At 42.7% G+C, this 14088-nt stretch overlaps 1 protein-coding gene across 2 annotated transcripts in view; it reads left to right on the plus strand.

The window, feature by feature from the left end:
• The window catches only part of SEC16B (SEC16 homolog B, endoplasmic reticulum export factor), a 407021-nt gene that overhangs the window by 175285 nt on the left and 217648 nt on the right, over positions 1-14088 (plus strand). For both annotated transcript variants that reach the window (XM_086956511.1, XM_086956518.1), the window contains exon 14: positions 5739-5856. In XM_086956511.1, the coding sequence (XP_086812637.1) occupies positions 5739-5856 (118 nt within the window). The remainder of the gene's footprint in view (positions 1-5738; positions 5857-14088) is intronic.

Consider the following 14088-nt stretch of genomic DNA (forward strand, 5'->3'; position numbering starts at 1 on the left):
CTCTTTGGCTCTAAGTTTTCTCAATCTGTCTCCCCCTCTTTCATGTTTTTCTACCCCATCGATACAGTAGAATTGCAATAGGTCCCTATTGCTTTGATGGTATAATTCAAAATGTCTGGCGACGGGGTAGGTAGGGTCCTTGTTCGAGATAGCGCGCATGTGTTCTAATATGCGCTTTTTGGTAGGATTTTTAGTGCTACCAATATATCTCTTGTTACAGGGACAGATGAGGCAATACACTGTGTATTCTGAATTGCAATTATAAAACTTATTGATGGTTCTAATTGGCCTAGAGTCTCCTGGACCACTCTCAAAACTTGTAACTTTTTTACTAAATTTACAGGCCTTGCACTTCTTGCAAGGAAAGAAGCCATTGATTCCCAGTTTGTTTTTAGTGGCTGTAGATTTAGCAAAATGGCTGTGTATGAGATGGTCGCCAATCGATAGGCATCTCTTGTATGTGATGGAGGGACGTTCTGGGATGTATTTTTTCAAGATGTTATCAGTTTGGAGAATATGCCAATTCTTTTTAAAGATTTGGACAATTTGTGCCGATTTCTCAATGTATGTAGTAATCATACGTACAGTGTTATCTTCAATTTCAGTTGGGACAGTTTTATTTTTACGTTTAGAAGATAATAAAGTTTTTCTATCTATTTGCTGTACTTTGAGTTCGCCAATATGTCCTTTCTTGTAGCCCCTGTCTTTGAAACGTTCTAGTGCATGTTTTTTAGCACTATCATAGCTCTTATCAGTGGAGCAATTGCGCTTAAGGCGCAAGAGCTCACCATATGGTATGCTTTTGATAAGGCTAATCGGATGGTGGCTGTTTGCGTGCAAGATTGCATTGCCCGCTGTAGGTTTCCTAAAAAGACGGGTGGCCAAGACATTATCCTCAATATAGACCTGGAGGTCCAGATAGTTGACTGTGTTGTCACTAATGGTCCCTGTGAACTGAAGATTTAGTTCATTATTATTTAGAGCTGCGATGTATTCCTCAGCAGAGGACCGATCGCCTCTCCAAATAATAAACAGGTTGTCAATATACCGTGTCCAAAGCACGATCCTATCCAGCCAATGGTCATTAGCATCCCCCCAGGCCACGTGCTTCTCCCACCAGCCTACGAAAAGGTTCGCATAGCTGGGGGCGAAGCACATGCCCATCGCTGTACCCCGCTTTTGCAGGTACAGTTGTCCATCAAAGACAAAGATGTTATTGTTAAGACAATAGGATACCATCTGTAAGAGCATGTCATTGTGTGCGTGAATTTGGGATGTTTTTGGCCTAAGAACCATCTTATAGCATTCAAACCATCAGAGTGACAGATACAGGTGTATAAACTCGTGATATCTAGAGTTATAAGCAACAAGTTTTCTTCCCAACATATCCCCTCCACAGGTTTCAAGAAATCCTGTGTATCCTGTATATAATATGTCAGGTTCTTGACAAAGGGCGATAAAAAAGAGGCCACATATATTGCTGTATTCTCTAGAAGACTGTTATTTGAAGCAACTATAGGTCTTCCGGGTGGATCACTATAGTGTTTGTGTATTTTGGGCAAATGGTAAAATGTGGGTAATGTTGGTTCTTCACAGAGCAGAAAAAGATATTCATCGTGATTTAACATGCCCTCTTCTTTCCATTGTTCCAGTAGTTGATGGTAGTGTAGGATACTCGCCACATATATGTTACGTTGAATTTTAGTGTAATATTGAATATCCTCCAATTGCCTCATTGCTTCTTTCTGATAATGTTCTTTATTGAAAATCACCATGTTTCCACCTTTGTCTGAAGGTTTTATCTCTATAGATTTGTCTTTTTTTAGGGTTTGCAATGCTTCCCAGTATTTCCTCGGGATGTTATAGTGGTCAATTCCTTTCTGGCTTTTTTTGGCCACATTTTTTAGATCATTGATGATTGCTTCATTGAAGACATCTATCGCATCAAAAGATGTCTGAGGAATTCTTCTTGATTTTCTTTTGAAATTGCTTTTTCCTCCCACTTGAGTTATTCCTGCTTGTTCTAAATACTCTTGAGTATTGGGGGCCATCAATTCTCCGGCGCCCAAACTCTCCAGTGCTTGTAAAGTTGACATTGCACGGAAGGTATTGACCGTGGGGGAAACCTCTTCTGTATCTTCCTCCTCGATAATAGCAGGAGATGTGGATGTTCCTTCTTTAGGATTAATCAAGAAGATCTTTTGAAACTTTAATTTCCGTATGAACTTAAACAAGTCAATACGGACGCTTGCATAATCAAATCCTGATGTTGGACAAAAGGTGGGACCCAATTCTAGGACTTTTTGTTCCTCGTGTGTTAATGTTCTATTGCAAAGATTGACCACAGTGTGAGCAGATTGTTCTTTTAATTTTTGTTCTTCTTCTTCCGTTGGCTCCTGGTTTCTCTCTGTGTTGGTATTTCTTCTACCTCTTTTCTTGCCCCGCCTTGTTTTCCTTTTGGATTTTTCGATTTTTGCTGTACCGGGGTGTGGGTTTGTTGTGTTTTTCTTTGTCGACTTTCTTTGATGATTTTGTATTCCCGAAAAAACGGGGGATCGGTTCCATTTTCCACCTCCACCGTAGGGCCACCTACGGCAGCTGTTCGCTCATCTTCCGAAAGTTCAACTTCCGACTCTGAGGTTTCCTGACCTTCAGCAGCTGTTGTTCTCGCCTTATTCAACTTTTTTCTTGCGTTATCATATTTTTTAGCGAAGGTCAGTACTCGCCCTGTAAGGTAGTCCTGTTTGTCACGATCAAACTTGCTTTGTTTTCTCCATCTAATCGTTAGTTCATAATCCTTAAGTCTCTTGAGCATAGTGTTCTTCAGATCTGTTGCGGCCGCAGTATCTTGCTCTTTACTTATTAGGTCCTCCAATCTTGCTATTTCTTCTAGAGCTTTCTTTCTATCGCTCCAGGCGTAATGTACTAGCATTTTTACCATGCCTTTAGCTGATTCGGCGGTATATTTAGCCCAATCCTTCAATAGTTGGGGATCGGATTTTCGTAGGCCGGAACAGTGTAAATCCTAAGGCCCCTAGGAATACGGTCACAGTCCACGTATCCTTGCAATGAGGTGGCCTCCCACCATTTCCTTAATTCTCTTTCGCGGGCTTTTTCTAGGTTTTCAAATAAAATTGCTAGATTACTTGCAGGAGTTGCTGTGGCTGATGTACTCGCGCTTTGTATGGGCCGTGCGCCAGGATTAGGCTTGAACATCCCTATAGCCATTTCCTCTCGTTCCTTTACGCTGGACATATCAGGTATATTAGGGAGTCTTTTATTATTTCTCGTTATCAAGGCGTAATTGCTTTGCGCCCGTCAATGGCACTTGCACTGGTTGTGTGGATTGGGGAGGGGAGAGGATTATGGTGCACCGTGTTGTTACTCCTCGAAATAGAGGCTCAGAGCTTTAACTTCTAAAACAGTCCGTATAACACACGTGAACACAGTGACTCACCCCGGTCCGCGCTGCAGCCTCCGCGTGGGAGTCGTATCGCTTTCCAGCCGGTTCGTCACCGCCACTTCACGGCTCCTGGCTCTGTTTAGTCCGCGCTGATATTTTCACGGACACCGCTCTTTCATTCCACGTCCTTTCACGCCGATGTATCTCTCGGCGCTGCTGTACGTTTCGGAGCCTCCGGGCTGACGGCCATATTGATTTCTAAAACAGGACTGGTACTGGTTTCCATAGGAAGTTGATTTTTTGTTTGGCAAATAACTCTCGCAGTTTGAAGAATCTTAATAATCCCAAAACACAATTTCCCCATACAATTTCCATAGGGAAAATTGAACTGCGCTACAGCGAGAACGGCTGAATGGAATTATGAAAAAAAAAGGAAACAGCAAAACCTTACAGACACTATAGAGTGTATGTGACACACCTCCCTCAATGTAAAGGACACTATTCCCTATTTTTAGAACCTTCTGTGGTTAAACAAACATTTGATCACTATGCTTCCGCGGTGTGCAACACCACTGCCCCTGCCGTTTCCAAGGAAAAATCAAAACGACCAACACAGACTTTTACCAACTGTAGGTTGCACCACCAAAACCAAATATCCAAAAGTCAAAAGTTTGAGACAAAGCACCAGGCAGATGCTTTGTCTCAAATAAAAGGAAGAATAAAGAAACCTGAATATTTCTACTACTGGAAGGATTTTAAAAATTATTCTTTTTTTTGTCTTTTGGATATTTGGTTTTGGTGGTGCAACCTACAGTTGGTAAAAGGCTGAACCGAATTACACCAAATTTGGCAGAATGGCAGACCTTTATCAAGAAAGCCTGCTATTTATTGCAAAGCTGGTGTAAATCTGTCCAGTAGTTTTTGAGAAATTAAGGATTAAGGTTTAAAATGTTATAGATATCCCGCTGCTCTACTGCTCTACTGAGGGAATACTGAACTACTGCAAGCTGAAAAATAACAAACTGATTGGCTGGCACGGCAGTACCAATGGAGTACAGAGGTTCAGCGAGCTCAAAACTGACTTTCTGATTGAAGCCACCATTTTAGGACCCAGTAACTCAGTCCCCTTGTCATAGAAAACAAAAATATAAGGATTATGGGAGCAGGGTCGAGGTACCTTGACCTCCTGGCCCTGTGTTTTTGCAGCACCGCAGTCGCGCAGTACTCTTGAAGTACTCAGCCAGGCCCCCACAACAATTTGCTGGAGTACCACAAAATTACTGCAAGATTACAGTGGGACCAAAAAATAAATAAATTGGGTGGGTGTTGCGTGACCTTGGAGAGTTAGCTTTCAGTAAGTGTTTAGTTGTATGCGCCCAACTGCATGCACGCTGAAAATGTCTGCGCAATGTGGATTGGTCATCTACTGAGGGTTGGATACCCACAGGGGATTGGGTGCAGTCACTGTACTCAATTCAACACTGTGCCCCCACAAGGCCTTGCGCTGTGGGAGGGTTGGGTACCTGAGAGTAGTTGGGAGCAGGGTCTGGCCTTAGGCCAGGCCCTGCTCCCAACCCCCCACTGCGCATTGCCGAAATCTGTGTGTGGCGTGGTGTTGGCACAGTTACATATGGTAATAAAATCACAATTCAGGTTAAAAAAATATATAAAATCTCGAAAGTCACTGGAAAAAATAAAAGTTAAAGTAACAATATAGTTAAATAAAAATGTCAGCTAAAATCATATTTAAAAACAAAACATACCAGTAAAAATTCACCATTTAAAGTTAACTGAGGTAACTATAACTTGTGCGCTTGCCATGCACTGCTTATGACCTCACATATTACACCACTCATGACATCTAGGATATCATTTATAACATTACTGATGACCTCTGAAATTACATCATTACAATGACATCAATGTGGTTGATAAGTGCACAAGTTATAGTTACTTCAGTTAACTATAACTGGTGAATTTCAATGTGTTTTTTTGTTTAAATTGTATTTTTTACTCTCCGCATTGCTCGACTCCTTACATGTTGCTACAGGGTGCCATTCACTATGACATCAGTAAGCCTTCTGTAGAGCCCCTGTCAATTCCATTATCTGTTAACTCTGTTTACAACAGTTCCTGTATGTTTTCTCCTCAAAGGACTTCAGAAACCACTGCTGGTAATGACCCTACGCTACTGTATTGACTGCAGAAGATCTCAGATTCCTACTTTTAGACCCTCAAGACCACACACAGCAAGATCAATGCTTATAGCTTGCATCACCACACACTCTGTTAGAATGAAATGCTGTATAATAAATCTAGTGCTTTTTTTGACCAGCTATAAAGGGGTTAACAGAAGCATCTCATTGCTGCTACTTGGTGGCCAGTGTCCCTTTCGGCTTCTACAATGTGAAAAAGGACTATCTGGTTCTCTTGGGCTCCAGTCACAGTCACAGGTGAGTGCTTCCAAACAATGTAGGCAGGATTATTTTTTTTAATGTATTTACCATGCTACTGCAAGTGTAAACACCAAGGGCCAGATGTAGGTGGCCATTTACCAGCCGGTAACGGCCGATTTCGGCCGTTACCGACCGGTAAATGGGTTTACCAATTCGGTAAAATACCGAATCGGTATTTTTACCGATTCGGTAACTTCTAGATGTAGGTGGGACTCTTCTGAGTCCCAAAGGCCTTTCAGATTCGGTATTTTACCACCCAATCCAATTGGGTGGTAAAATACCGAATCCAGGTGTGCATGCACATGTGTGCATGCACACCTATGCCATGTGACAGACAGACATGCCCTTAGGGCATGTCTGTGTGCCACATGGCACACATGCCTGTATTTGGGGTGCTAGAGGGTGTCAAAGTGACACCCCCTGCACCCTTGCTGGAATCGGTATTTACCGAATCGGTAAATACCGATTCGGTAATGCCCATTGATTCCTATGGGCTTCAATGCCCATAGGAATCAATGGGCATTACCGAATCGGTATTTACAGAATCGGTAAATACCGAATCTGAACGATTCGGTATTTACCGATTCTGTAATACCTACACCCCCCCCCTCTATTTTACCACTTCTTAAATACCGAATTGGTAAAATTCGGTATTTAAGAAGTGGTAAAATAAAATGACCTACATACCTTATATTTTGTCATTATGTCATCAAACAGTATGGGGTGTTATGTTACAAAGTTGTGTATTGTGTAATGTAATGTCTTCTTTTATCTTGACATGTTATGATTGCATTGCATTGCATGTGCCATTCTATTGCAGTTTCAAGCCCCTTTGAGGCACCAAAGCATATTCAGTGAGCTAGGTAGTAAGTTACTCCTTAGGTTTTGGACCATGATTGAGGACTCACTGGGGTAACTATATGAATTTTACATTCCTTACCACAGTTGGATAACAAAATGCCACTGCAGGAACATCCTTGCCAATAGGGGTGGGCGGAACTCGTGGATTTGCACTATGTGGACTTCCACAGAGTTACATAAAACCTCTGCAAGATTCCAAAGAGCTCCGCGAGCGGGTGGACTTTGGCAGGCTGTGCTGCTCGCACTGATTTTTAGCTCTGGAAACGTGTTCCGTGCTGTAAATCAGCGCAAACTGCTCCACGCCGTGAGCCGCAAGGCGCTGTCTTTCTGCTGCTTGAGTAGATTTTCTACTTGACTGACAGCTTTCTTAATGCGAGGGGTCACGACCTGCTGTGACTGCCCGCGTTGAGAAAATCTCACCGTGTGGCGTTCCAAACCTGAAAATCGTGCTAGAGGATGCACATTCTTGCTTGCTAACTTAACCTTGGCGAGTCGCCGTTGAGAAAAAACTCCACCATGCGGTGGTTGGTGGATTTTGCCTGAACTCTGCATTATGGCAAAACTCTGCAGAAAGCAAGGACAAGTAATATAGGGTACAGTATTTGGGCAAATCGAATAGTTTTTGATTTGTTGGGTGGTGTTTGAGGGAGTGACTTGAGAGAGACAGTGAATCAGGGATTGGATAATAAAGCTTTGTGCAGAATTAAAGCAGCTTCTTCCACATGTAATCAACTTGCATGCCTGCAAAAGCCAAACTACTGTGCAACTACATACATGCAGTTGTCTCTCAAACTTCACTGTTGCCAAACCTCACACTAGACACTTATGGAAAAAGCTCATAACAAAGGATTTCCAAAAGTTGTGGGCACGGATCTGGCTAGGAAGTTACAATGTTGGTCAACTGGATAGAGATCCTCCCTCATCTTTAGTAAGGCTGGAACTATGCCACAAAGGCATGTGACCTTTACTACTGTGGTAAATCCAGCTCTCATATTATCAGTGATGATTTTTTTAACATATGACTTTTGGAACTTGTTTTTTCTGTTTGCTGTACTGCTTTTAAGGATTTATATATATGAAACAAACATGAATGTTTATTTGGCAACAACAGTTCAAAGTTTCACAAACTACTTCAAAATGACTCCCAAACCACAGAATTCCATTGACTGCATGAGCCATCTAGATAACTCACACAAAAAGTAAACAAGCACTGTGCCATTTTCGAATGTACACTTTTATCGGCAGATGGGAATTTGGGGCTCTCCCCATTCTAATCTGGCACAGGATGCTGTATTTCCAAAGTTTATAAGTTGAAGCCCAACTGGGCCATCTGTAGCTGCCCACCCTTCTTTTCATCTAACCCACCCTGTGCCTAGTTATGTTTCTGCTCATTTTCCCTTCAGTCCCTTGGCTCAGATTTAAACCTGTCTGAGTTCTGGATGAAAGCTGGAACCTTCTTTTTAGTACAGTGACTGCCAGCTCAAATTAGACCAAATGTGCTGCTTTTTTACAGTCCTTCAGAGAAGGACAACAAGCCATGTACAATTTATTATCATACATTGGGATACATTCGCTTTGGGAAGATAAAAATCAAAATGTAAACTCTGACCACAGTTCGTCGAGCATATGTGAAATTAATTTCATGCTTATCATCCCTATTTTACGAACAATTATAATTTTATTCAAGACGCATATGCAAAATTTTAGATGCCGACAAATGAATAAAACGGTCCAGAACTCACACATTTCATGTTTGTGATCATACTAACTGATACTCTTCCTTTTGCCGACAATAATTTTAATGATAAATCTCCCTGTTGGCAGATTCCAAACATAAAGACAGATCTTATAGGGCCAGATGCATCAAAGGGTTTTGCCCATTCTGTGTCTATGGGAAAATGTGTTGATGCATAAGGCCCTTAATATTCGTTATTACCGAATCGGTAATTGAGATTCGGTAACAACGAATACTTACCCATTCATTCCGATGGGCTTGGAGGCCCATAGGAATGAATGTGAAGACATTCTGTATTACCGATTCGGTGTTACCGAATCGGTAATACCGGGAGGTAGTTCAAGGGTGCCAGGGTGTCCAAAGGACACCCTGTTGCACACCTGAAATGTGCTTGTGTCCACATGTGGCACACATGCATGCCCTAAGGGCATGGATGTGTGCCTCATGGCACATTTCAAAAAGCAAAAAAAGTGCTTTTTGAAAGGAAATCGCTATTTACCACCAACTTGGAGTTGGTGGTAAATAGTGATTCATTAAGGCTTAGGTGCACTGTTTTAAGTGCTACCTACATTGCTTTTAAAGAATCGATATTACCGATTCCTTAAATGCAAGGCCATAAGGAATCGGTATTAAGGAATCGGTATTTACCGATTCCTTAATACCGAATCCCCCCTACACCTCAAATGCCTAAATACTGGTCGGTAACGTGAAATTTAACGAACTTCACCGTTACCGACCGGTATTGGGCCACCTATATATGGCCCTAGAAAACCAGGAAACGTGTGACTACATAAAACACCAAAAAACACCCAGGGTCTTGCAAGAGGACATGAAACTATCCTTGCGAGAAAGGCTTTATATAATATGTTGACCATCTGGGTATAAGCAAGACCAACTGAGCCTAAGCTGTCTATCATTCTGAGATCTGCAAAGTGAGTATTATTACACTGGGCAATAACAAGACCTAAACCCAGATTTACTAAGGATTCGCATTGCTGTTGCGTCATACAAGGCCACACAAGCCCTTGCGTGGGTCTGCGTGGCATAGTATATAACGCTGCCTTGTGTTACTCTGTACTGGGAAGGCATTCCATGGATGGGGCGGTGGTGTTTCCAAGACATCCACTCATAGGGGCTTAGTTACAAGCCCCTTGTGCAGCCGGTGTGTCACATTTTATGACGCTTCACTGGTGCAGAGTGCAGACCCATATCTATGAGGCCTCGCAAAAACACTTTGAGTGGCTTTTCATGGCCTTGTAGATATGGTGTAAGGTTACACAGCGCAAGTCCCTGCATTATCTTACACTGTGTCAGGGAGGCATTCCATGGACTATGCAGTGGGTGTTCCCATACAACACCCATGGAGTTTTGACACATTCCCAGATTTACAAGGATCTGTGATCCTGGCGCATCGAAACTGTGCGCCTCCCAGGACAGGATTAACAGGGAGAAATATGTTTATTTCTCCTCATGTTTTCCTCATTCTATGTGTGCTGAATTGTGCAGCACACATAGATAGAGGTAAACGCCTCCATGAAGTGTTTTGGTGCAGGAAGGTGACCCTTTCTTCACAAAAACAATCCTGCCAACAATGCAGACACCCTTGCACCATGGTACATGGATACCTGCTTTGTTGCTAGGCACCATATTGTGCGCTGGTGCTGGCTGAAAGTACAGGAAGGCACTGTATCTTGTAAATACGGTGCTTTCCTGCCCTTTTGATGTGGAGTAGGGCAGTGCAGCAAAAAGACTTGCAGCGCTACCTTACACCAAATCATTGTAAATGAGGCCCATAGTTTTTAGTGCATTTACAGATTATGAATATCACAGCACTCATGCGCAGCCTCTGTCCATGCAGGTAAGAGTGGGGACAAGGGGGGCAGGTGGGCAATTTTGACAGATGCCAAGGGAAAATTAATTATTTATTTAATTGTCCCTTGTAGTCATCTTTCGAATCCACCCACAACCTAGCCCCACTGCTCCACAGCACTTATCTGTACGGGCCGTGTCTGCTCATGAGTATAATATGATGTATAAACTTTAGTCCAGGTCATGAAAAGTTCAATCCAAGTTCTTGTTTATTGTTAGAAATCTTCATGTGACAAAGTGACTTCAGAGGGTACAGCTAACATGTGTTTCGTCACTTGCGTGACTTCTTCAAGGCTGCAAAATTTGCATAATACAGTAACAGACAATTAGAAGCTATCTATATATGTAAACAAATCTGTGTCAAAAAGGCAGCAACAGACATATCCATTAGCATAAAGATTTTGAGAAGAGGGAGAGAGGAAAAAATAAAAAAGAAGTCCCCAAATCCATAAAGTAATACCAATAGATCTAACACCATAGCTTGTGACTATATTCTTTTCTAAGTCAAAAGATTGTAAGGACTGGAAGAAAAAGAAAATTTAAAAATCGTCTGTGCCAGTCAAGATGCAATATATTTGCAAACTTGAGGTATGTTCGACACCTAATACCCGAAGAGAAATAGGGGTAAGTTTTGTTACTAAAGAGCACACACCTCTTATCCTAGTAGACGTCCAGAAGATTACAAAATTTTTCAGCTATCGCAACAAGAATTTTAGATTCTATTAAGGACACGAAGGCGAGGATTATGCTGTCTCAATTTCTTTACTGACTTCAACAGCAGCCAATTAAAAGTAAACTACACAAGTGAAAAACATAATTTCCCATGAGGCTTTGAACCACGGCTCCTCAAACAGCCAATGGCAACATGTGAAAGTATATAAAATACAGAGACACCATCTTGGCTTCCTTTTTCTTTGCGGAAAACCCGTCTATAACTCTGAACGAAAAACACAGTTCCAACTCTCAACGGAGAGACAAACCTTTTCTTCCCATTCTCAACAGACAGTATAATCCAAAAGTCTTGTGATCAACATCCATCTTCTCACAAAGAGGTGATCCATCTACAGCCATAGCAGCACTTCAGTTCTTATTAGAATCGTTTCCTGAAAACAGAAAACAACGTTTGAAAATAGGGAACCCATAAATTGGACTCTTTTAGGGTGGGCATTTAATAATGTTATGAATATAACGATAATACAACTTAACAGTTGATATTAACTGTCCCAACGGGTGGGATAATCCTCGCCTCCGTGTCCTTAATATAATCTAAAAATCTTGTAGCGATAGCTGGAAAAGTTTGTATTCTATGTCAGGACTGGAGGCTTCTGATTATGCTGGTTCAAAGCTCATCAATAACAACAGATGTAACATGAGAAATAGGCTTGTAATAAAACTCCTTTAACATTGAATCAGTAGACCAGTCAGCCTCTTTCAGGATATCCTCTAAATGAGATCCTAACTTGTAAGCCTTAGAGGCCATTGCTTCTTTAGCGGAATGAGCACCATATATCGAGATATCAATGCCAGCTTCTGACATCACCCATCTGACCCACCTGGCCAAGGTGGCAGCTGATACCGGTCAGAAAGGTTTCTGAATCGCTAATTCTTTTTTAATTGTTCTCAAAATGTTTAGCTTTACATAATAATTTTTTATATTGATAATCTGCATTGAATTTTAAAATGTCTTGCTTTTGCTTTTATGGTCTTGTGAGGCCGAAATAAAGTATTTCTTGACTTGACTTGAATCGCTAATAACAACTGACCCAACGGATCAGACCTATGTGCAAGAGTGCATTCTTCATAACATTTCAAACATTGCAAAACACATAACTTATTATTATGGGGGAAAGCAGGATACTCAACTGAACGTGACATTGTTTTTGTCCGTCTCGTGATGATGAAAGAGACACCCTGTGGAGAAAACATTCTGCCTGCCAGATCCAGAGCCCGCACATCTGACACTCTGCGACAGGAGTTTAAACATAACAGCATGGTGAGTTTGGCTGATAACTGTTTCAAGGAAAGGTCTTTATTATCGGGCCAAGGCTCAAGTAAGGAGAGGAGCTTAGAAACATTCCATGAGGTAGAATATCTGGGACGAGGGGGATTAGCCACCCTGATACCTTTGAGTAACTTGCACACCAGGGGATGCATCCTTGCAGGCTTACCATCAATAGAGTCATGGCCTACTGAAATTGCAGACCTGAATTTGTTAACCGACCTGTAGGACAGACCTGATTCCGCTCACTCAGACAGAAAATTCAAAATCTCTGTTACATCTGATCCCACGGGATCCACCTGCCGTTGAAGGCACCAACCCACCCATCACTTCCAGGAAGCTGAATATCGTTTCCGGGTGGACGGAGCCCAAGCTTGCTGTATACAGCCGGCAGCTGCCTGTGAAAAGCCTTCAATGTTCTCGTGTCTCTTGAGAGCGTCCACACCATGAGAGATAGTTGGTTCTGCAGTACCACCGGATGGCAAGCTCCCACTGGGTCCTGGAGAAGTGTAGGGAATATCGGAAGCGGAAAAGGAAGATCCACAGACAACTCCAATAGTGTGGGAAACCAGGACTGAGTCTTCCACAATGGTGTCACCAACACTATTGAGGCCGCCTGACGACGGACCAGGGCCGCCACTCTGGGGATCAAGGCAAAAGGAGAAAACGCATAATTCCTCTGTGTCCCCAATGATGAAGGAATGCATCCGTTCCCATCGCCATGGGGTCCGGTCTCCAGCTGAAGAAAATCGGGAGATGAGCATACAAAAGTTCTATCCGATAACACTGAACAGCCCGAAGGATCCACACATCTGTGGTCAAGTGTGTCCAATTTACAACAAAATGCAACAATCTCCCCCCTCGGGGAATCGTCGGAAACACAGGACTTACCAGAAGACTGGGAGTCAAAGTTTTTGTAGCCTCGGTTAACACCTCTGTTAAAGCGGCCCCTGTAGCCTCGAGACCGGGAGGGATAGAAGCCGCCTGCTCTGGCTCTTGGGTGTAACCCCTGCGCCTGGGAGAGAAACCTCTCTGAGGGATTGGTGTAGCGGTCGGTCGAGCGTCCTCTGCCACGCCTGGCCCTACCAGAGACCTTATGAAACACTCTCTTCAATGACGACTGTGATTTATCCTGTGAGGCGAAGGTACTCACAAATTTGGCAATGTATTTTACAAACTTCTCACCAAAAAGTTGTCCTTCAGCAAGCGGGCTCGGTTCAGACGAGGCCAGCTCCACCAATTGCGGGTCAATTCTAAGTAGGACAGATTTACGCTGTTCTGAAGCCAAGGCGCAGTTAGCATTACCCAGATTACAGATTGTTCTTAGAGCCCATCCTGCCAAGACCTCGGGGTGAATAGTGGCACCAGTCTCTTGCACCTGTAGGGCTAGCTTAAGAATTTTGGCCAAAGGGCCTGCAAGGTCAAGCACCTTATCTTGACATGCCCAGAAGGGTGCAGTTGATCCCTTTCTTCAGATCCTTTTTGTACTTTTTCAAGAAGGTGGTCATAGAAGAGTCTGGGCCAGATGTAGGTAGCCCAATACCGGTCGGTAACGGCCGAAATTACCGAATTTCGGCCGTTACCGACCGGCATTGGGCATTTGAGATGTAGGGGCCAAAATGAAGGATTCGGTAATTTACCGAATCGGTAATTTAAGGAATCGGTAAATTACCGATTCCTTAAAATACTGATTCGGTAAATTACTGAATCCTTAATGTAGGGAGCACTCAAGTGAGTGCATTTCTGAGTTAAAGATTCGGTATTT

The sequence above is a fragment of the Lissotriton vulgaris genome, chromosome 1_1 (genome assembly GCF_964263255.1).
Source record: "Lissotriton vulgaris chromosome 1_1, aLisVul1.2, whole genome shotgun sequence".
NCBI classification, from domain to species: domain Eukaryota; kingdom Metazoa; phylum Chordata; class Amphibia; order Caudata; family Salamandridae; genus Lissotriton; species Lissotriton vulgaris.